General features: G+C 42.0%; 2 protein-coding genes across 3 annotated transcripts in view; one reads left to right on the forward strand and one right to left on the reverse strand.

Annotated features, from left to right (window-relative positions):
- Positions 1-2362: 2362 nt before the first annotated feature.
- Positions 2363-13059, reverse strand: ZNF483 (zinc finger protein 483). Its single transcript, XM_082842016.1, has 6 exons — positions 13016-13059; positions 10822-11356; positions 10266-10354; positions 8271-8397; positions 7805-7900; positions 2363-4402 (listed from the first exon to the last, which is right to left on the reverse strand). The coding sequence occupies exons 2-6, from the start codon at positions 11207-11209 to the stop codon at positions 2832-2834; spliced, it is 2271 nt and encodes a 756-aa protein (XP_082698142.1). The 5' UTR covers positions 11210-11356; positions 13016-13059; the 3' UTR covers positions 2363-2831.
- A 10631-nt stretch (positions 13060-23690) lies between these two features.
- Positions 23691-24294, forward strand: part of ECPAS (Ecm29 proteasome adaptor and scaffold) — a 99782-nt gene continuing 99178 nt past the window's right edge. For both annotated transcript variants that reach the window (XM_082842763.1, XM_082842764.1), the window contains exon 1: positions 23691-23998. Coding sequence is in view for 1 of the 2 variants with exons in the window: in XM_082842764.1 (XP_082698890.1) it covers positions 23977-23998 (22 nt within the window). In the remaining variant the exon portion in view is untranslated. The remainder of the gene's footprint in view (positions 23999-24294) is intronic.

Consider the following 24294-nt stretch of genomic DNA (forward strand, 5'->3'; position numbering starts at 1 on the left):
TTAAAATTCACCATATAACCCAGCAACTCCACTCAGGCATCTAAGAAAAATGAAAACATTATGTCCACACAAAGACTTGCACGCTAATGTTCAAAGCAGCATTATTTTTCACAGCCAGAAAATGGAAACAACCCAAATGTCCTTCAACTGGTGAATGGACAAAATATGGCACATCCATACGATCAGATAATATTTGACAATAAAAAGGATTAAAGTACCAATATGCTACCTCACAGATGAATTCAGAAAACCACACGGATGAACTCAGAAACAAGTTAATGAAAAACTGAAGACAACCACATATGTTTACATTTAAATAAAATGTCCAGAAATAGCAACCGTAAGGAGACAGAGTAGACTGATTAATGGTTGCCTAGGATCAGGGTGGGGATGGGATTACTCTAAATGGGTGTGAGGGATCTTATCAAGATGATAAAATATTCTAAAATCAGATTGTGGCGCCAACTGTACAACTCAGTGAGTTGGCTAAAACTCACTGAATTATACATTTTAATGACTTTTACAATGTATAATTTATACCTCAATAACACAGTAAAGAAAAAGGGGGGGGGGGTTATGTTCCAGATTCCCAACTGGTATTTATATAAAACTTCCTCTTGTGAATGCTGGAGTATGTAACAAGTAAACATCCTGGAACAAGCCTCTTCTCAAGATTTTTACGTATTTAATTCTCTCTATAGATTATATCTTTCCAGAAAAAATACCAAGGTTTCTATCCTTTCAGGAAAAAACCTAAGCCAGGGTGAATAATTCTGATAAGCCATATTCCTTTCATGACTAGAATGTCTCCGGCTGGTCCACTTAGCAATAACTAGACTAATTTATCCCACAGCAACACCTGAACTACTGTGGGGTGGTGCACAAGGAAGAAGCCAAAAACATCATCCAGAAGTAGCATTGCGAACTAAACCCATTAAATCACAGCAAATATTGCTGAATCTCAGATGAGCATTAAGCATCTCTTCACTTCCAGAAGCCGAAAGTTTACCCGTTTCGTTCTCTTTCTATAAGAGCTGCCTCAAATTTCAACTTTAGGAACTTTGCACCACTGCTGAGTCAGTGGGGCTCCTCTAGAACCCTATGACCTGAGACCCAAACCTAACTGACCCAGGGTTTTCAGTTCCTTTTTCACAGTTAGAAATTATTATTCAGACTCCACCAACATTCATAAGACACAACCCACTAACATCTGTATAGTCTATTCCTGTGAGGTCTAATTTCATAACAGAAAACTTAACTGAAAATTTATTCTGTATCATTTCTACATTATTTTCTTGAATTTTACTATCAGTGGAGTCCCTTTAGATTTTAGGATATGTATTCTCCAGATCGTAGGGGATCATAATGTCAGTTTCCTATGGTGGGCAAGTCAAGCTACATAAATGAGATAACTTTGCAAGTAAGAGAATAGATTCCCCATCTAATGGTAGCAGCTGCTACCTGAAAAAAGCTGACACCCGAAACCAGCTGACTGCCCCCACTGAAATATGGGCCCAGTACTGTCAGCCCTTATAATTTTTCAAAACAAGACTCTTTTTGGGTGGGTATGAAATTTCCTAATTTTTAAATGATGACAACTAATTACACACATACACACACACACACACAACCACCTTACCATACAGGCCAACTAAGACATGTAAAAGGGCCCAATCTTAGCTTGTGACCTTTGCCATACAGAATGTTTGCACTTAGATTACAAGAAGCTGTACTTAGTATAGGCAAACTTTTTAAAAAATAGAATTCTGTTTTGCAAAAGGCAATTCATCCAAAATAGCTGTTTTCAGTACCCGTTTACCCCCCCCCCAACCCCTCACCTATTTTCTAGGACTGTTACTCTCATGGCTGAGACAGCCCAGGAGCATGCCACAGAGATTCCCAATCCCCACGGCCAAAGTCTAGAGGAAAAACAGGTTGGGGTGCTTTGTCCAATCAAAACATTCCCTGAAGGCAAACTTGTTTGAGCTCTATTGACTTGTTCCTGTGCACAGCATTTAAGCAATTCTGGCATCGAGTATTCAAAAAGCATACTGTGTTGTCACTAAGCCAGAAGTTCAGTAGCTTAAATGAGTTATTTTCTACTAGGGAAACTTGAAAATGCCAAAGAATCAAAAATGTTTAACTTATTCCCACAGCTTCAGAAGGTACAAGAAGTACCAAAGAAAGAAACCTCAGAAATCATTAGTCCCACCCCTTCACTTTACCAGTAAAGAAACTAAAATTCAGAAAGGTCAAATGATTTCTCCAAGGTTATATAGGAAGTCAGTCAGCAAACTGGGACAGAACCCAGATTACCTGACTACAGTCAGGTCCTCTTTCTATAAAACTACATGGTAGTGAAATCGGAAGCTAGGAGAGAAGAAAATCTGAAGAGGTTAGTAAGATGGGCCCTGTGCACCCCTCTCCTGCTTTTTAAATTCACATTTGGCTTTTCAGAATTTCACATCTCATACTACTTTCTTCTCTTTTCATGTGACTTAACCAACCCGAATCACTATCTACTGAAAGTTGACATCCTTGCAAAGAGGGGTGAATTACAAAAAGTATCTTTTTCCTAGCTGCCAACCCATCAAAGTTGCAGCTACTAATCAATGCTGCACCAGTTTACACCCCAGGTTTTTAATGAGGGACTAATGTGACTAAATTTCTTACTAACCAATGCTGTGGTAGTTTACACCCCCGGTTTTTAATAAGGGACAATTGTGACTAAATTTCCTAGTAATCAATGTTGTGGTAGTTTACACCCCAGATTTTTGATAAGGGACAACTCTGACTAAATCCCACCCCCCACCTTACTATATTTCCAAGAATTACTCTGCAGAATGAAATCCCCGATGCCTGATGAGGCCAGAATTACTTTTGAATGTCTTCTCACATTCGTTGCATTCGTATTCTCTCCTTCCGGTATGAATTTTCAGGTGTTCTACAAGGATTGAGCTTCGACTAAAGGTTGCTCCACAGTAGTTACATTCATAGGGTTTCTCTCCAGTATGAATTCGATGATGTTCGTTAAGAGATGAACTCTGACTGAAGGATTTCCCACAATCCTTACATTTATAAGGCTTTACGCCCGTATGAATTCTCTGATGACGGCTAAGGAGCGAATGGGTAGGGAAGGCTTTCTCACACTGGGTACACTTGTAAGGTTTTTCTCCTGAATGAAGTCTCTGATGATAAATCACAGACGTAAAATGGCTAAAAGTCATCCCGCAATCATTACACAAATACGGCTTTTCTCCAGTATGAATCCTCTGATGTCGGGTAAGGCAAGAATTCTGTCTGAAGGCTTTCCCGCACTCACCACACTTATAGGGTTTCTCTCCGGTATGAATTCTCTGATGTTTGGAAAGGGATGAGCTATGACTGAAGGATTTTCCACAGTTGTTACACGTGTAGGGTTTTTCTCCAGTATGAATTCGCTGATGCTGAATAAGAGATGAACTGTCACTGAAGGGCCTCCCACATTCTTTACATTTATAGGGTTTCTCTCCAGTGTGAACTCTCTGATGTTTAATGAGGTGGGCACTCAGGGTGAAAGATTTTCCACAATCATCACACTTAAAGGGCTTTTCTCCACTGTGGGTTCGGTGGTGTGGTGTGAGTGATGAGCTGTCACTGAAGGCTTTTCCACACTCATTGCACATATAGGGTTTCTCCCCAGTGTGAATTCTCCTATGTTTGGTCAGTGAGGCGCTATAGCCAAAGGCTTTTCCACATTTGCTGCATTTATGGGTTTTTTCTCCAGTCTCAGTTCCCTCGTCTTTATCTACAGCTGCATCTTGACCTAAATCTTTCCAACATTTTTCGCATGCAGAGGAGTTTTTTCTCTTACCAAGGGATGAGTTTTGAGTAAAGGCTACCCCACAGTTACTGCACTTCTGGGACTTTTCCCCCAAATGGATTTTCTGATGTTTCTGATGTTCAGTCAGAGATGAAGAGTGACTTAAGGCTTTCCTGCCTTCATTACATTTTCGTGGTTTTTCTCCACTGTGTTCCTTGCGGTTTGGGACAAGGTCTGAATGAAAACTGAAGGGTTTCTTGCCTTCGTTATACCTCCGAGATTTCTTCCTTAAGTAGACTCTGAGATGTTTAATTAGGTCTGAAGGTGGTTTGAAGTTATTTCCAAAAGGGCTCTTTTCTGAGTCAAATTCCTCACCCTTATTGCCTCTCCCATGAGTTTTCTTTTGTGTGATTGCTACTTGTGAATGTTCCCTATCACTACGACACTCCTCTAGTCTGCCATAATGTTTCCAGGATTCTCCTGTCAAGTCACAATCACCACTCATTAGATACCTTTCTATTATTTTATCTAAAGTCGATTCTTCCATAAGAACATCTTGATTTCCGCCAGATTCCTTCAATTCACCGCTAAGTTCACACTCTAAAAGAAATAACAAATAGAATATTTCCTGTTTGCAATAAAGGAAGCTGCTGCATTTGGGACTAAAATAGGAATAGAGACAGTAGAGACTGTAAGGAACAGGGCATGGATAATTCTCAGAGTCTCATAAAACAGGGAAGGGAAAAGTGACATGAGGGAACTGGGGAAACTTAAGAGCTTAGGAAAAATACTGAGGAAGATGAAAGGTTAGTGCTTTATAGTTAGAGATGCAAGTTCTCACCCTCATTTCAAATTTCTATAATAGGTTCAAACTTATTCCTCTTACCATCCAATCTATTCTCCTTCCAAATAATAATGATAGTGCAATCATTTATTGAATAATTACCGAATGCCAGGTCCCATACCAAACACTTTACTTGTATTTCACTTAATTTTCACAATAACTCTATGAAGTAGGTCCTATTATTATCCCTGTTTTATGGATGTGACAACTAGGCAGAAAGAGTGTAAGCAGCTTTCCCAAGGTCACATGTACTATAAGTGGTAGAGCCAGATTTTTAACCCAGTCTGACACCAAAGCCCACACTTTTGACCCTTATACCATACTGCCTCTCCTCAAAGCAGCCAAATAGCACTAAGTTTATAGACAATGTTAATCACATCACAGATATTCAACAACACCTATGCTAGACTTTCAAAGGTTACAACAATCTGGCCCTACCAACTTTATGAATACTCTAACCAGGCATCCATTTAGTGTCCCTACTACACGACCACATCTTAATACTTCATACTGCCTAGAATTCAATCCCTGTGCACCTTCACTATCACAAACACAGAAATCTGATAGGGCCTAGGGTACGAGTCCCACAATCTCCAACACCACCCTCTTGAGATCTGTGCTCCTCTCAGAACGCTGAATTCCTTTATTAACCACATCATTCATCCTGGCTCTTAGTTATGAGATTCTAGTGTCACTTTCATAAGACCGTTTTTTTAACCAGATAACTATAAAATACGAAACCCTGGATGGCTCTCAAGACTTGACAGTCACCAACACTCCATCCAGACTAAGAAAGACCTGGAAGCTTAGGGGGCCACATGAGCCACAGTCATGACCGCATCAGCAAACACCAGAAGCATCTGGGAGTCCAGGGTAATGCTGGTGGCACATGTCACCACAGGGTCAATTTCAACAAATATCACCCAGGGTTACTCTGGGAAAGTTGGTACGAGGCATTACCACTTAGCAAGGAACTAGAGCTTGTGGACCTTGGTCAGTGAGCAGATACGCTAAATGCTGCCAAAAACAAGACTGGAGCTGCTCCTATCACTAATGTGGAGCAATCGGGCTACTACAAAGTTCTGGGGAAGAGAGAGCTCCTAAAGCAGCCTGTCATTCTGAAGGCCAAATTCTTCAGCAGAAGAGCTGAGAAGATTGGCAGGGAGTGGGGGGGGCGGGGGGGGCACTGTCCTGGCAGCCTGAAGCTACATGGAGGGAGGTTCATTAAATGCTAACGAGTGCTTTTCAAAAAATAAAGAAATAAAATAAGACATGAAATCCTATTACCCAGAAGTTAACCATTATTAGAAATTCTGTGTTTTTTCTTCTGGAAATTTTTCTGTACATTGTAGAATAGAATATCTATGTATAATATGTAGGGTTACTTTTTTTTTATTCATAATCCGTTCCCATCTCATTGGTTGATTCTTCACGATTTTAATCACATAATAATCCCTCATATCAATATATTACTATTTAGTTATTTCCTTATGGCATGTTTATCAAATGATTAATATTTCCTCAGAACTGAGTCATAAAAGTGGAATCACTGAACCAAAGGGTAGAAAAATTCTATCACCACATAATACATGATGATAAGTACCTGACTACTCATCTACGGTCAAATGCTTTTTCTCTAAACCTTTGCAAATTTGATTCATAATAAATAGTACTGTTCCTTAAATGTAAATTACATTGTTGACCAGTGATTTGGAACCCTTTTTTCATGTTAACAGCTATTTAAATTTTATTTTTGTCAGTTATTTTGGTTTGCTATCTGCTGAAGTTTCTTGATCATTTTTCTAACATACTCAGTGTTCATTACTGATTAGCACGAGCTTTTTATAAATCATAGCCCTTGATTCTGGCTTTGTCAAAACCTTTTTCTCCATTCCGTTGTAAATGACTTTTTAAATAAGTTGTACATCTAAATTATGCTTCTTTTACATAAGCATCTTGCGGGGAGAGGCAGTATTTATACCAATGCTGCTAGATTTTACTCAAAACATTTTTAGAATCCATTTTCAAAATAACTCTCCCCAATGTACTTAAACATAAAAAGACAACTGCCGTCCTTTATTTGTGTAACTATGCTGGAAACAGCCAATAGGTTGACTAAAATGAATGGTTAATAAGATGGAATAGAGCAAAGTAAATTATTGGTTTTTTCCTTAAACCAAGGTATTGATATATAAGTAATAATTTATTTTAATTTTTAAAAATACAAACTTAGTATGTTTATTATTAAAGTGTAAGGAAGAGAAGAATAAAGAAAAAATGTAATCCCTCAATGATAACCAGGGTTAACATGAATGTTCTCCAGACAGTAAATCCCATATGTATCTATACATTTAAACATATACATGTATGTGTACATTTTTTTCCTTTTAACAAATTGATACTATACATGCTGTCCATTGAACGAACTATTTCTTCTCCAAGACTCAATTCAATTGTTAATTAAGCCCTTGCTCCTGTATCTTCCCACTGCTCCTTACACATGCCATCGTTATGACATACATCCCATTACCAACACGTTTAGTTCTGATGTCTGCATCTATGGCATCCATGGGAACGTGCCTCTCAAGAGCTCCTCCTCTGGGGTGCTTACCCAACAGCCCCCCGCTGCTGCTCAATGACCACCACAGCATCACACCAAGGCCACTTTCCCACGGGTGCTCCCAGTGAATGACAAGTATGGCAGGGATACTAGGCCCATTTCCGTGAGGCATACGACTGTGATAGGTAACTCTTGGCGGGAAGACTCTTTTTTGGCTTTGCCAAGACTTCCTCAACCTGCACTTCATTCTAAGACTCGTCCTACCCAGCCTTCCCTCCTTCCCTCTCTCGTCACAGGTGTCAGACCTGCATCATGCTCTGAACAGCAATCCCAGCCTCTTCCAGTCCCCTCCCTGCTTTCCTTCCCTGGAATCCTCCCCAATAAGTCTCCGACCTGGCTAATCGTATCTGGGCACCTGCTTCTCAAGGACCCAAACTAACAGTCTCCCCTGTTAAAATGAACATTCCAGGAAGGCAAGGTGGATATTCTAATCATCTTTCTATGTTAGCACCTAGCCCACCCAACATTTCCAAAATTCCTCCAAATGGTTTGGTAAAGCAACTACTTCAATTTCCTCCTCCACTTTTCACCAACTCACCTGGTCTGGAGCCTCTTGAGGCTTGTTTTTGCAGCAGCCGTGGTAGTCCAGCCCACTTTAGCTGGGAAATCAAATCTAACTTGGAAACTGGAAAGCCTGCTCATAGAGAAAAGAATAGAAAATGGCTGTTTTTGCCTAGAACAAAGACATTCCAACATTCACAGCTTCTGGTTCTCCAGGGAAGAAAAGATGCTGCCAAAGAGACTTCAATACTGGCATTTGAGGAGAACATCGGGGAAGGTATGGCCTTGGCAACAGCAAAATGATGCTCAACATTTTCAGCTCAATGAAGCAAAGACTCTTTCTTGGAGAAAACATTGTAGAAAAGTACATTTTTAGGACCCATTTTTAGGATTAGTCACATCACCCCTGTAAGCCCAGCCAAAACAGTTAATAGCACTTATCTTTCAATAAGAATGGACAAAAAGATACCCAGCTTAGATGCTAGATTATGAGATGTCTTTACCCAGAAATTCTAGGTTCCTATAGTTCTCCAGCAGCACTTCCTTATATATCTCCTTCTGAGAAGGCTCCAGTGCCCTCCACTCTCCTCTGGAAAAGGTCACAGCTACATCCTTGAGTGTCATGGATTCCTAGAACACCAAAGACAGCCTTTTTGCATTGGGTTATTCCCAAACAGATCCTACGAATTCAGAGAAGTAGTTAGGATATAAAGTACTAGTTTTGATGGTATTCAAGTTTTTGAGAATTCCAAAGCAAACTTCAAGATGGCTGTTATACATCTATTACAAGTGACACAAAACAAGATTATGAAACAATCCCTGCCTTTGCCATTTAGTTCCTGGTGTGAAATGCTGTACAAGGATTCTCTGGAATGTCTAACACTGATCAAATTCACCCTAACACACTGATTTCTAGGATTAACAGAAAATATTAAATGAACGATACAAATTACATTCCCAAACCCAGAATCTGCAGAATTAACGTAAGCTCTCCAAGCCATAATTAAACATGTAAGAGTAACATCAGTGACTATATTCTAAACTGTAATTTCTAGCTGGCTCTAAATAGCAATTATTTTCTATCACAATCAAACAAGGATCTGTGTTCAATGACAAACTCACGCTTACAATTACTCCAAATTACAAATGAGCACAATTAATCATTAAAACACACTTTCCATAGCATCCTCTACAGCATGACATTTTGAGAGGCAGTACAGCAGAGTGACTATTACCACTTGGAGAAGCTTCCTGTGGTTCCTATAACAAATTACCACAACTCTGGTGGCTTAAGACAACAGAAATTTATCCTCCCAAATTCTGGAGGCCAGAAGTCTGAAATCCAGGTGTTGCGGGAACTGCACGCCCTTCAGAGGCTCTGAGGGAGAATCCATTCCTTGCCTCTTCCAGCTTCCTTGGCTGTCAGCATTCCGTGGTGTTCCTTGGTTTGCGGCCTTATCACTCCAATCGCCATGTCCCTTTCTCCTGTTCCTGTGTTCAAGCTCTCTCTAAGTACACTTGTGATGGCATTTAGGGCCCACCCATATAATCCAGAGTTATTTCCTCATTTCAAATCCCTATTTTATCACATCTGCAAAGACCTTTCTTCCAAATAAAGTAACATTCTCAGGTTCCAGGGATTAGGAAGTGGACATATTTCAGGGGGCCATTATCAGCCTACCAGAGCACTATTATTTACCATTGTGAATAAGAATTTTTTTCCTGACTGATAATTATTGGTATACAGGAAACTTACTGATTTGTAACCAGCTACTTTTCTCAGCTATTGTATGAGTTTCAGTACATGTTCGGTTGATTCTCTGAGGTTTTCCAAAAAGAGTACATTATCTGTAAGTAATATACACTTGCTTCTTTCATATCTGTACTTACCTCATTTCCTTCTTCTAGCACTGTATTGGCTAGAATACTCAGAAAATACTCATTAATAGCAGTAAGGTAAGACATCCTTATCTTCTTACTTTTTATTGTGAGGACTGCTTTTAATTTTCCAACGTTATCCACCTGGAGAATTTTCTTATCGTGTTCAGGAAGTATAATTCTATTTCCACCTGACCAATTTTATCAGGAATAACTGTTGAATTTTAATAAATATTTTTGTTTTTATTAGAGTCAGACATGATCAATTCTGGTAACTGAAGTAAAATAGCATATGAAGAATGAGCTCTAAGAACGTGAAGACTGTGAGGAAAAGGAGACTGTCTTAATTATTCTAGCATCTTTATACCAGCCAGGAGGAACGCAGTGAGTATCTACTTAAGAATGAAAACCTGTAACCATATATGGTGACGTATGTTAACTAGACTTACTGTGGTGGTTATTTCACAATATATACAAATATCGAATCATTACATCGTACACCTGAAACTAATACAATGTTGCAAGTCAATCAGACCTCAATTAACAAATTAACTTAAAAAGAATGAAAATTTCCGGTTAAAAAAAAATGAATGAATGAAAACCAGTGAAAGGAAGCTTACCTGGGACTCAGTATTTGGAGGAGCAGGAACTGTTTTATCTTCTTCAGAGTTCTCCTCTTGGGAAATAACAGAATCTTGAGAGATCATATCTAGGAAGGGGGAAAAAAACAGTCCAACCTTTTAAATGAGCTCCTCAGACTAGAAATTATTATATATGTCACTCTGGAGAAAAAGGTCAGAAAAAACAGAAAAAAAGTTTTCCCTACGCTTTGAAGATACAGAGGACAGCCAAAGATACAGTTTCCTATTAAAATCCAAGCTTCCCCCCCACCTCATAAAATATCCTTTCAATTTATAAGCTCACAAAATCTGATTTCATTCATTCCATATACCCACTGTTTTAATGTATTTAGTTTTCATAATAATCTTTGAAATATTTATAAGGTATATTAAGATGAAATAACATCTGTTTTATGTAGTAATGTGTTTTCTTCATAGTCCTTGCACAGTGGCTTGAGCAAGAATCACTTATTAAATTAAAGTGCTCTTTTAGGGAGTTTAGTTTCATATCTTGAGGATATCTCTCCCACTTCCTCCCTCCATCTATTAATCTCACCTTCCTTTTCTTCAAGCACTTGGGTCAACTCCTCCACTAGGGTCACCACTTCCTCGCTACTCTCAGGATGTTGTGACCTGACCCAAATCTTAATCTCCCCTGGCAAAACGGTCAGGAATTGCTCAAACACCAAAAGCTCGAGAATCTGTTGTTTCGTGTGGATGTCTGGTCTCAGCCACTGAATGCAGAGCTCCCACAGTTGATTCAGGGCTTTTCTGGGTCCAGCCTCTTCGGAGTAACAAAACCACCTGAACCTCTGTCTGAAAAACTCTGGGTCAGCAGTGTCTCCTCTTAGGAGAGCTTCTTGATCCCCAGGGGTCTCCATTCTTAGCACCTTGTTTTGTTCACTTGAGACCAAAGTGTGAGGATCTGGGGAGATGGCTGTCATCTCGTTCAGGCTACTCCGGCTTCCAATGTGTATCACCAGGAGGAATTCAGTCCCCTTTAGACTTTGAGTGTCAACACAGGCCACCAAAAGGCACTCTCCAGCAAAATATCAAGTGTTCCAAGGATCCACTTTATGGTCTTGCAGAAACTGTCAAGAAATATAAGTTATGAAATAAATGAAACAAATTGTGACTCCTAAAAAACACTGTTCTTAGTTTGGTTCTGATACACACACACAAACACAAACACACACACAAACACATTCTCAGAGGCCTAGAACCACCCTACTGTATTAAAAGAATAATTTTCTCTGTAGGTGAAAAGCTGAGAAGTTACTTGAGGGTAATTAAAGGTACCCTCCAAGAAAACAGTTTCTTCCGACTAAATATTCCTCATCAGCAAAACATATCAGAAAAGGCTCACTGCTACAAGAGGATCCAAACCTATTCCACTCCTGCCCTCTCTCAATGAATGGCCACACAATTTCCCACCAGCTGCTCAACTGAGAAACCTGACTTCATATTTGACTCTCAAAGTTCTCACAAAATCAATAACCAAGTTCTGGTGGCTTTATTTCATAAGAACCTCTCCATTCTCTCCTACTGAAACTACCTAAGTACAGCCTTCTTCAATTCAGTCTCACCCCAAAGCCTAAGGATTCCTTCTAATATGCAAGATATGGTCCTATCACTCCCCAACTGCCTCAAGATAAAATTCAAACACTGAAGCTACAAGTGGTGGTCTAGAAACCCTGCCCTGATGACCTCACCTCCAGCTCTAGCTGCCCCTGATGGACACTGCAGCCGTAAGAAGGTATCTCTCCATTTCCAGAAACTCTAACTCCTTCCGCCTTTGCACTACAGCCATTCCCTCTACTTGGAATGCTGCCTTCTTTTCCTCTCCTACCAAGCTGACTCATTAAAACTTGACTCCTTTCCACTGTCACCTCTTGTATGAGGCTTTCTCTGATCCCCAAGTACTCTTCTACACAGAGCCTGTGTTGCACGCATTTTCTCATTCCACAAATAACTGACCATATACAATGACCTGAGAGCGGGACACAAAGGAGACAGGCATGGACGGTCAGACAGGGCCCCCACCCTCACAGAGCACCCAAGAAATGACAATACAGTCTGAGATGTGCTTCACTACAGCAAGTGAGGACACTGTCCTCCAACTGCAACTATCATACCAATAATTACCCACCTCCGAGCACAAAGGCCGCCACACAGTATGCATGACGTCATTTATTCCTCCGCCAAATATTAGGCGCCCACCACGTACCTGGCACCGCGCTGGACACCTGAGACTCTGCAGTGGCTAAGAAAGGCACCTGTCACGATCTCCAGGGAGCTTACAATAAAGGCTCTGCGAAAATGTGACGCAGGCAGAAAGAAGTTCTCAAACGACGGGGGTGCGGGGGGGAATTTGCCCCGCAGGGGACGTTTGGCAATGTCTGAAGACATTTTGGCTATCACGACTAAGGAGGAGGGATGCTACGGGTACCTAATGAGTGGAGCCAGAAAGGCTGCTTAACAACCCGTAATACACGGGACAGTCCCCTACCCCCATGCTCACATAATGAATTTTCCCGCCCAAAATACCAAAGTAGCGAAGTTGCAAGACCATGGGCACAGGGAAGCGATTGAAGAACGCTCCATCCAGGAGCGCGCCCACCTCCCGCAGAAGCTGCGCCACTGGGTGTGCACAGCGAGACTGCCCTCGGCCCCCACCCTGCCCAAGGTGCGCCCTCGGAGCCGGCGACCTGGCTGCAGCCCCCAAACTAAGGGCCCGGGGCTACCACTACCTGCGTCAGGACCCGCAGCCATGACCCACGCCACTGCAACAAGCTTCTAGAAACTGGTCCTGCAGGAGCTGCGCGCGCAAGCCCTACCGGCGGGGGGCTCACTGCGCCTGCGCAGGGGCGCAGAACTACGATTCCCGGGATGCGCCTGTCCCGCTTTGCGAAAGTCCCGTGCTTTCCATAGGCTCCCAGCCCGGCCTGTTGCGCATGGTCTTTGGGAAGCGCTGGTGGTCTCAGCTGCGGAATTATTGCTGCGCCAGAGGCCTAAAGGCCTAGAGACGTCTCAGGTTTTCAGATCTATGATGTTCTGTTACCTTGGTAACCTCAAACCGTTCCTCCCCTCTTCCTTACCCTTCTCCGAAATCCAGGCTGCAAAAACCCACCGCAGAAGCATATTAGTGATGCATTCACTGCAAGCCATAATTAATGCCGCAACTTGAATTAAACAAATATTAATTTTATGGCTTACACACCTGCCACCATAATGGTTCAAACCACCATCGTGTCTCGCCTGGATTATTGCAATAGCTTCTTGATTTCACTTTTCTTCTCTTGTCTCTTCACGTTGCAGCCAGAGAGATGATTAAAAAACGAAAAACACATTATGGACTTCCTCTACTGAAAACCCGCTAAAGCCTTCCCATTTCACCGAGGGTAGAAATTCTAATTTTTACAGTGGGCTACAAGGCCGATGGAATCTGGCCACTCAACCTTCCTGACTTCTACCCCCATTTCCCTGCTCTAGTCACAATGGCCTCCTCGCTCTCCCTCTCCCTCCAACCTGCCTGGCACGTATGGCTGACTTGCTGCCTGCCTAGGTATCCTGTATGGCTCACGTTCCCATCCTTTCATATCTTCTCAGTGAAGCTCTGTCACTTCTCTGCTTAAAGTGGAATCCCATCGCCACTCCTATTTCCCCTTTCATCATATCATTTTCTTACTTGATTACTGACTATCAATTCCACAAGGATAAGGATTTTTATCTGGTTTGTTCCATGGAAATACACTCTCCAGGCCCTAGAATACACTCTCCAGGCCCTGGCATGTAGTAGGTGCTCAACAGATATTTGTTGAATATGTGAATGGTACTTGCAGGGATTACTGGGGGAATAGCAAAAAGGGCTGACGAACTCCAGAAGGATTGTCGGGGAGTGTCCTATAATAAGTGACTTTTGGAGCGGTGCCCTTGGGAGAGAAAAGCATTCTAGACTGAAGGAGCAGGGTGAGTCAAGGCTCTGAGACTTTAAAGGAACAGAACAAGCTCAACTAAGTGAACCCCTGCACTCATCTCACAGACAGCAAGGCAAGCCGAGGAAACGGGGCTGCCCGAAGTCAAGAAGTTGTCCAGTCCCAGGTCTGAATGCGTATTCTTCTCCTCTACCACCTCCCCTTGACTGGCTGAAAATGGAGAGGACATCACGGAGAAGCTGGAGGGGGCTTCCCTGGTGGCGCTGTGGTTAAGAATCTGCCTGCCAATGCAGGTGACACGGGTTCGAACCCTGGTCCAGGAAGGTCCCAAATGCCGCGCGTGGAGCAACGAAGCCCGTGCACCACAACTACTGAGCCTGCACACTAGAGCCTGCGAGCCACGACTAAGCCCGTGTGCCACAACTACTGAAGCCTGCGCGCCTAGAGACCGCGCACCGCAACGAAGAGTAGCCCCTGCTCGCCACAACTAGAGAAAGCCCACGCAGAGCAATGAAGACCTGATGCAGCCAAAAAAAGAAAAAGAAAATTCAATTGCTTAAGACAGGAACCTCTTATTAAAGAACTATATCATAATAAAAAGAAATAGAGAATGTGTAGGTTGGAAATTTAAACATGACCTTTACCCCTTTAAGAGTTAATCTCTTATTCTTTGTGCTCCTCTAGTCATCAGAATGCAAATTTTTCTAATTATCTCTTCTATTGTTGAGATGCTAGACCAACAGAGTACTTTGGATTCCCAGAGAATTTATGTCAACAAGGTCATTTACCTCTTATCTATTATCATTTCAACCTAAGGTTGTTTTTTTTTTTTTTTTTTTTTTTTTTTGCGGTACGCGGGCCTCTCACCGCTGTGGCCCCTCCCGCTGCGGAGCGCAGGCTCCGGAAGCTCAGCCGCTCTGCGGCATGTGGGATCTTCCCGGACCGGGGCACGAGCCCGTGTCCCCTGCATCGGCAGGCGGACTCTCAACCACTGCGCCACCAAGGAAGCCTCCTAAGGTTTGTTTTAATTTCAACCAAGCTTGAATCAAAGTTTGGGACTTCGGATTCTCATTCTGCAACATCCAGAAATGAAAGGCTATGCTGTTGCTGGATCATTTGGTTGCAGTTCCTTGGGGGATGATCTTCAATTCTTGTTGCAGAGATCCTGGGAGCTGCCCAGTTCCTATCCTTCAGGATGTTTAGTTTTTCTTTGTTTCTGTGAACTACTCCAGTACTCTTCTTCAAATATTTTTGTACATACATGAGATTTTTCTGTGCCAGGAACCAGAGAAACCCCACCTGACAGTACTCAGTGACAATATGTAGATAGTGAATAAAAGTGAGGGAGAAGAAAGGATTATAGGCTACTCCAGGGTCTCTGGTTTGATCAACTGGATGCTGGTTCCACATATACTAAGGGACACAGGAAGAAGGTTTGAGAAAGAAGATTAAAATTCAGTTGGGGATACATTGAGTTTGAAGCACATGTGGGACATCTAGGTAGAGATGACTTAACTGGAGAAAAATTAGAGTCATTTAGTAATTGAAGATGAGGGAATGAGGATTGCAATGAAGAGCAAGTGGAATGAGAAGCGGTCTGTGGTTAAAACCCAAGGAAATGCTGACTTTGAGGGGGTGGCAGAGAGAGAAGGCAGTGAAGTTAACTGGTAAGTAGAAAAGAATCAGGAGAAACTGGTAAAGGAAAACCAACAGAGGAGAATTTTGAAAGGGACGATGGAGTCAATAGTTCTAATGAGATTGGAATGAAAAAGTGACCACAGGAGTTTGCAGTTAGTTGATCCTCAGGCAATTAATTTCAGGGAAGTCCAGGGGGTTGAGGAAAGAATAAAGATGCAGCCTGAATATGAGAATGGAAAGAGAAGGTATTGGGTAGGTTATTTTTTCAAAGAGAGACTAGGGACAGAATAGGATAAGAAGGAAGAACACTGAAGATGCATTGTTCTGGAACAAGGGTCCTCAGGAGTACATGAAGATTTTCTTAGGATATAGGGGCATGGATAGTACTAAGAAAATCAATCTCTAGATCATATATAGTGTTTCTTCAAATTGCTTTGCCTAAGAATGCCTTTAAACATCAGGATGTCCTATTTCACAGTGGCCCTTCTCTCACTTTACAAAAGCAAGCCATGCCTCTCAGCCATCTCCTGACTAAGAGGGTTGATTGTCTTCAGAGGAAGAACTTGACGACATCAAAGGGACAATTTGATATATTAAATTAGGTAATGAGGAAGTGAATAACAGCAACTGGGTATCTTTCTTTTTTTAAAAAAACAGCCCCTGTCCTTTTCATTGAGATACATTTCCAATAAAATGTTACTTTTCATGTTTAATAACTCTCAAAAGCTGTAACATAAAAAAAGCTGTAACATAAAAATATGCTAATCACTAATAGTTAAAACCTTAAAAAAGTTGTAATGTATTTATGTTGTTTTTGATAAGTTGTGCACTATTAATTATGATTATTCAGTCATAGTAATTTTTTAAATAACCATAGAAAATTTTTCAAATATTTAAATTTATATACATATTTTTGTTGAAGAAAAGGATGATAAAGTAAACAATAAGACTTTCAAGGTTAAAACTATATTGCCTGGGCTTCCCTGGTGGCGCAGTGGTTGAGAGTCCGCCTGCCGATGCAAGGGACACAGGTTCGTGCCCCGGTCCGGGAAGATCCCACATGCCGCGGAGCGGCTAGGCCCGTGAGCCATGGCCGCTGAGCCTGCGCGTCCGGAGCCTATGCTCCGCAACGGGAGAGGCCACGACAGTGAGAGGCCCGCGTACCTCAAAAACAACAACAACAACAACAACAAAAAAAACTATATTTCCTTAGTGTAAATTGTTGTGCACTACTCTTTGTTGCAGTGTGCAGGCTTCTCATTGCGGTGGCTTCTCTTGCTGTGGAGCATGGGCTCTAGAGCACAGGCTCAGTAGTTGTGGCACACGGACTTAGCTGCTCCATGGCATGTGGGATCTTCCCGAACCAGGGATCGAACTTGTGTCCCCTGCATTGGCAGGTGGATTCTTAACCACTGCGCCATCAGGGAAGTCCCAGGCCTTTATTTTATTTTAGTTTTTAAAAAATATTTATTTATTTATTTGGTTGTGTGGAATCTTAGTTGCGGCACGTGGGCTCTTCAGCTGCGGCATGCATGTGGGATCTAGTTCCCTGACCAGGGATGGAACACAGGCCCCCCGCATTGGGACTGTGGAGTTTATCCACTGTGTCACCAGGGAAGTCCCTGGGCCTTTATTTAAAATGCTACTATTTACAATAGAATTCATTGTCAAAATTTCTTCTTTTCAATTATTTAAGTAATAAGGGGAAATTTTAGATGCCACCCTAAAATTGTGCAAATGAGTTACATTGTTTTTCAAAAAAAATTTTTTGGGGGGAGACCTGAACAAAAACCTGTGAAGTCACTGTCCTAAGGAAATCAGAGGAGGTAGAATCTTTTGGTATAGGGATAAATCCTATCTCTAGAAGATAGGGGACAGGTTGCCTCATTCTCCAAAATGCAAGGTGTAGTATTATACTGGACCAGATCAGCTTTTTGCCTTTCTCCAGTGATATTTGGGAGGGGAAAAATAAAATGAATGATGGGGTTTGCCCAAGGTTGGGAATTGATTGGTACTGTATGTAAGAGAGAAATCAAGGAAAGAAAAACTTGAAGGTGCTAATAAGGATTCATTGCCATGAACATAAAGTGGTCAAAAACTTCGAGGTGATGATGAGGATCTAAAGTGTACTCTATGTTCCTAAAAATAAAGGCCTAAGCTAATCAGGATTTCGTTTTTCTCATTCAGTAATAAAATCGGAATCAGGCTGACCATAGCTTGTATGGCAGCTCTCACAATACATTCAGAGACCTGGCCTCGTGCTATGTTTCTGCTTAAATGGCCTGTAGGTATGTCATATTCACAACATGGTCACTGGAGCTCCAGCCTTGTCTAAATTCCAGGCAGAATTAACAGAAAAGGCAGGAAGCAAAAATGACATATCTGTTGACTCAGACCTTTCTAAACAAATTACAGCTATTGCGTTAGTTTCTAGATGCAGTCAGCCATTCCGCAATTGGAATTGCTTCAAAAATTGCTTTTCCACAATTTTCTATGTTCTTTCCACCCAGTCTTCTAATAGAGAAGTTTGAAGCTTCTATGTTTTCAAACTTATTTTTTGTATTTTCTCTCTCTTAATTCTTCTGAAAGACATACTTTTAGCATTCCTCTATCTCCCAATTTGCTAATTCTCTAGTTTGCTATGACAAGCCTACTGTTTTACTTGGTTATTAAAATTAAAAATAAAATGTTCAATTAAAAAAATGTACTCCAATCCACAGGAATTAGGAAAAGAGAGGAAATATTCTATATGGTGGTTAGAGACTGATGTTTCTGAGTTCAAGTTTTAGAAAGTGGAATGTTTTGAGTCATGACATGGTTTTATATGCCATGAAATATGTCTTCAGTCAATAACTGACCAAAAAGAGGAGAGAAGATCATTAGGGTTGTGCCTCTGTTGGCAGATTGGATCCAGTCCCTAACTGTTTCAGCAACCAAAACAATTAGACTTACTTATATAAAGTCTTATTTATATTAGACTTATTTATATAGAATTTTGGCTTGTCTGGGGCTCTTTGGGAATGGATAATTGAATCTTTTAGGATAGCTGGATTTTCTAGATAGCTTAGAATTAAACCTTTAAGCACCAGAAGTTGCTTACTTATTATAATCATTTTAGATGAAAAGCTTTGTAAAATATACTTCATACTTCCTTGATTTTTGTTGCTTGAAATTAGACATAATTTCACCATTTCTTTTTTTTTTTTTTTTGGCCACGCCACGCAGCTTGTGGGATCTTAGTTCCCCAACCAGGGGATTGACCCCAGGCCCTTGGCAGTGAAAGAACGGAGTCCTAACCACTGGACCACCAGGGAAGTCCCTATTTCACCATTTCTTGATGTCAGGATTAGCACCATAAACATCACTTATTCAAGTGAAATGATTTCAGGGCCTATGTGGTGGGTAGTGCTTTCAGTACTTTATAAATAACCCCAGCATGCTTTGCTTTTTGAGTTCTTACAGCTTCTTTTCATAGTTTTCCTACTTCTTCCCTTGTTTTCAGTGTGTCCGTTAGTACTTTTGTCATCCATGTACCTGCCCAGAAGAGTGCCCTCTAATATTCTGCTTCTACTCTGCTTTGACTGACTATGGAAGCAAGATTGTTCACCTTATCAGAATCATGCAGGTATTTAGTGTGAGTAGGACCTACAAGAGGGAGAGGGGACTTCTAAGGAGTAAAATACAAATTTTTAGTTCTTGGATTTTGTGATATATTATTTTGGTTTCTCATTGGCCTTTCTTGGCCCCCTCTTACCCTCCCCCAATTACTTCTTGTCTGTTTTTTGAAACTGAAAATTAGTTGATGTACAATATTACGTTAGTTTCAGGCGTACTACATAGTGATTTGACATTTGCATACATTACGAAATAAATGATCACCAAAATAGGTCTAGTAACCATCTGTCCCCATACAAAGTTATGATATTATTGACCATATTTCTTATGCTGTATATTTACATCCCTGTACTTATTTATTTTATAACGAGCTTTGTACCCCTTAATCCCCTTCAGCCATTTTACCGTACAGTCTCCTCCCCTCTGGCATCACCTGTTTGTACTCTGTATCTATGAGTCTGTTTTCTTTTTTTAAAATTAATTAATTAATTAATTAATCTTTGAATGGTTTGGGTCTTCGTTGCTGTGCTCGGTCTTTCTCTAGTTGTGGCCAGCAGGGGCTACTCTTTGTTGTGGTACGTGGGCTTCTCATTGAGGTGGCTTTTCTTGCTGCAGAGCATGGGCTCTAGGCGCATGGGCTTCAGCAGTTGTGGCTCACAAGCTCTAGAGCGCAGGCTCAGTAGTTGTGGCACACGGGATTATGCTCCGCAACATGTGAGATCTTCCCAGACCAGGGATCGAACCCATGTCCCCTGCACTGGCAGGCGGATTCCTAACCACTGCGCCACCAGGGAAATCCTTTTTGTTTTCTTTGTTTTGCCTTTTAGATTCCACATATAAGTGAGATCATATGGTATTTGTCTTTCTATGTCTGACTTATTTCACTTGGCATAATGTCCTCTAGATCCACCCATGTTGTCCCAAATGGCAAGATTTCTTTCTTTTAATGGCTGAATAATATTCTGTATACATGTATCCATTTCTTCTTTACCCATTCATCTACTGATGGATACTTAGGTTGCTTCCATATCTTGGCTATTGTAAATAATGCTGCTATGAACATTGGGGTGCATGTATCTTTTTGAATTAGTGTTGTTTTCTTCAGGTAAATAGCCAGGAGTGAAGTTGCTGCATCATATGGTAGTCCTATTTTCAATTTTTTTTCAAATTTTTCTTTTGGCCGCACTGCACATCTTGTGAGATTTTAGTTCCCCGATGAGGGATTGAACCCAGGCCCTCGTCTGTGAGAGCACGGAGTCCTAACCACTGGGCCGCCAGGGAATTCCCCTATTTTCAATTTTTTGAGGAACCTCCATACTATTTTCCATAGTGTCTGCACCAATTACCATTCCTACCAATGGTTCATGAGGGACTTTCTTGTGGATTTTTCTTATTCTTTTTTTTTTTGGTTGCTCTGGGTCTTCGTTGCAGTGCACAGACTTCTCATTGTGGTGGCTTTTCTTGTTGGGGAGCATGGACTCTAAGCACACAGGCTTCAGTAGTTGCGGCACATGGGCTCAGCAGTTGTGGCTCGCAGGCTCTAGAGTGCAGGCTCAGTAGTTGTGGCACATGGGCTTAGTTGCTCTGCAGAATGTGGGACCTTCCTGCACTAGGGCTTGAACCCGTGTCCCCTGCATTGGCAGGCGGATTCTTAACCACCGTGCCACCAGGTAAGTGTCCTGTCTGTTTTTTAAAGTTGAAATAAATTCTAGATAGGAAGTATCTCAAGGCTACTATTTAAAACCATAGTGCCTAGTAAGATGATGACGTTATTTAGTGGGAAAAATAAACTATAAGTAGTTTGAAGGAAGAAGCAACTATAAAAAAGCTTGAAGAGTAGTGATTAGAAGCAGCATTGGAAGCTGCTATAAACTACTATATATAATGAGACGTTAAAGCCATCTTTTTTTTTTGCCTAACAATTCCATGTCTACATATAGAAATATGTAACTTCATAAAGATATAAGAATGTTTTACAGTAGCATTGTTTGCAGTAGTAAAAAATTGTAAAAACTTAAATGCTCATCGATAGGAGAATGATTAAATTTTGTCATGTACTTATCATGAAAGGTTTTTTGCAAGTCTTTGGAAAAGACTATCATGCAGTTATTTAAAAGAATGAGGTAATTCTGCACATACAGATCAGAATGGTTAAGAATGTAGACTCTGGGGACTTCCCTGTGGCACAGTGGTTAAGAATCCACCTGCCAATGCAGGGGACACGGTTTCGAGCCCTGGTCCGCAAAGATCCCACATGCCACGGAGTCACTAAGCCAGTGCGCCACAACTACTGAGCCTGCACTCTAGAGACCACAAGCCACGACTACTGAAGCCCGCGCGCCTAGAGCCCATGCTCCACAAGAGAAGCCGCTGCAATCAGAAGCCCATGCACCGCAACGAAAAGTAGCCCCTGCTCGCCGCAAGTAGAGAAAGCCCCCGCGCAGCAACGAAGACGCAACACAGCCAAAAAGAAATAAATAAATAAAATAAATTCATTAAAAAAAAAAAAAAAGAATGTAGACTCTGGATCCACACTGTCTGGGTTCAAATTCCTGCTTCAGCACTTACTAGTTTGTGGCACTTTAGTTTTGTTCCTCAGTCATTCTGTATCATAAAAATCCCTACTTCATAAGATTGATGTAAGGATTAAATGAATTCATCCAAGTAAAATACTTTAAATAGTGCCTGGCACAATTAGTATTAGCTATTATTACTGATATAGAAGGATACTTGTGATATAGTTTGGTGAAAAGGTAAAGTTACACAGTAATATGTATAGTAGGATTCCATTTTTGTCAAACAAAATCTGCGTGTAAATACCCATATGTGATTTGCACACATGTGGGATTCTGGAATGTCTATATAGGAGGCATTTATGAGTTGCTAACTGGGCTTGTCTGGAAGTTAAAATTTCAAACGAACTTTTTTTTTTTAACTTAGATTCTATACTTTTGGCAGGGGTTGGGGGGTGGGTGGTGGTGGTGGCTTGGCTTTAGAAGGATCTATTGGAAATTACGGGAAGTCAGTTTCCCCATACTAGTCCTTGGTACAGTCACTCTATACATTCATAGAAATGGTCAGGAGAGGTTGTATGCACCCAACTGTTAACAGGGATTATTTCTAGGGAGTACGATGAGGGGATGGTGAGCAGGAAGGTGGCGGACAACCTTTACTTTATACACTTCAGTATTGTTTGCGGATACTTCATTGTGCATTGATTTTGTGTCACCATCCAGCAAAAAGAGCCAAAATGTGCTCAAAAGAAGGGACTGGTTAACGTAATACTATGAAGTCATTAATAAAAAGAGTGGTGGTGGTGTAGAGCTTTTTGAGTTAACGTGGAAGAATGTCTATGGAGGAAAAACACTGATACAGAACTTTATCATGAGTCTGAACCCCCTCCCCACTTCGTTATTTTGGGGGCCATATACACATGTGCACAGAAACAAGACCTTGGAGGGTGCATGCTCAACTGTACCTGTTAACCATAGTTTTCTTAGGGGAGTGGGATGCTGGGAGGGGAAGCAAGGCCTTTCACTTTCATTTTTAAATTCTGAACCATTTGCAATTTTTACAAAGATCATGTATAATCTCTATAATAAAAGCAATGAAGGACATAAATGTCTTTAATGTTGTGTTAAGTACCTTGTACTTGCCCAAGTTACATCTGGAATGACATATATTTATTTTGCAAGACATTAACTAGGGCTTTACAGATTTCTTTTAGGGATAAAGGCAATTTCAACTCAGTTAGGATCTTGATTTCTTCCTCTTATACCAAAAAAAAAAAAAAGTGTATCTGACCTTGTACCTAATTTATCACAGTACTGTCACTTAAAGTACAGCAATTATGCAACCCCTTAATTTGAATTCCATATTGCAAGTGTTTTTCACTAAGTGAACTCACGGACAAACTGAAGGCATAAAGTTAAAATCGCTATATTCAAAATAAATCACTCGGGTTACCGAAAAGAACGTAGGGATTAGAATTAAAATCTAAGAAAACAACCCCTATAAGCATATATACTTGAAATTCAACTTTAAAAATCTTGGCTTATTGAACTTTAGTGGGGCTTAGTGATCTTCCCTCACTCGGTAGTCCTAGTTCTAGTTTCGAAGAGCATCCGAAACCTACACTTTATCACCATCTTTAAGTAAAAAAAGGCGCCCTGGGCACCCGGGCTCGCCCGGGACTGACTCAGCGGCGGGGCCGAGAAGTTCAGCGGGAGGCGCAGGGCGGGGCTTCCTCCCGCCGACTCCGAACCCGGCTCAACTTTTCCGAGTCCACGTCTCTTCCTTCGGACAGGCGTGTTTCTCCAGGTCGGGACCAGCCAACGTGACAACCACAGACCTTTACAGAAAGAGCTCCCGTCCCGCCTCGAGGACCTCCCCCGGCCGGGGCAGCCCGGGCCAGCTCGACCAAGCCCCTCACGGACTGCGGCGCGCGGCTCCCCGAGGCCGAGCCCGCCTCTCGCCTCGCTTCTGGGCGCCCGCGTCGCGGCGCTGAGCGCAGCATCCCCGGCATGGAGACCGGCTCGGACTCAGGTCAGAGGCCTGCGCGTCCGTTCTGCGCCGGGGCCGCCGGAGGCTGCGCGGGCAAGGAGGGGCGGCGAGGAGCGGCTAGGCCGGGCCGCCGGTGAAGGCCGCCGCGTGCCGGGTCCGCGCAGGGAGCGCTCGCGGGCCGGCTCCCGCGCGCGGGGCGGGCGGCGGCAGGTGGGCAGGACGAGCCGCGAGCGAGCGAGCGAGGGCGGGCGGGCGCGCGAGGGGCCCGGCGGGGGGGCCGCTGGGAGGATGGCTCAGCTCTTTCTAAATATAAAACCGGCGTGAGTTGGGCGAGCGCG

This window comes from Leucopleurus acutus, assembly GCF_964270905.1.
Source record: "Leucopleurus acutus genome assembly, chromosome: 7".
NCBI lineage: Eukaryota > Metazoa > Chordata > Mammalia > Artiodactyla > Delphinidae > Leucopleurus > Leucopleurus acutus.

Bases quoted from the DNA above. Each gene is read 5' to 3' on its own strand.
- ZNF483 (XM_082842016.1), bottom strand. From the start codon at position 11,209: ATGACAGCCATCTCCCCAGATCCTCACACTTTGGTCTCAAGTGAACAA. The intron at 8,398-10,265 runs GTAAGCTTCCTT...TTGGTGTTCTAG, and splicing joins CTCCAAATACTGAGTCCCAG to GAATCCATGACACTCAAGGA. The intron at 4,403-7,804 runs GTGAGTTGGTGA...TATTTCTTTTAG, and splicing joins CTCAAGAGGCTCCAGACCAG to AGTGTGAACTTAGCGGTGAA.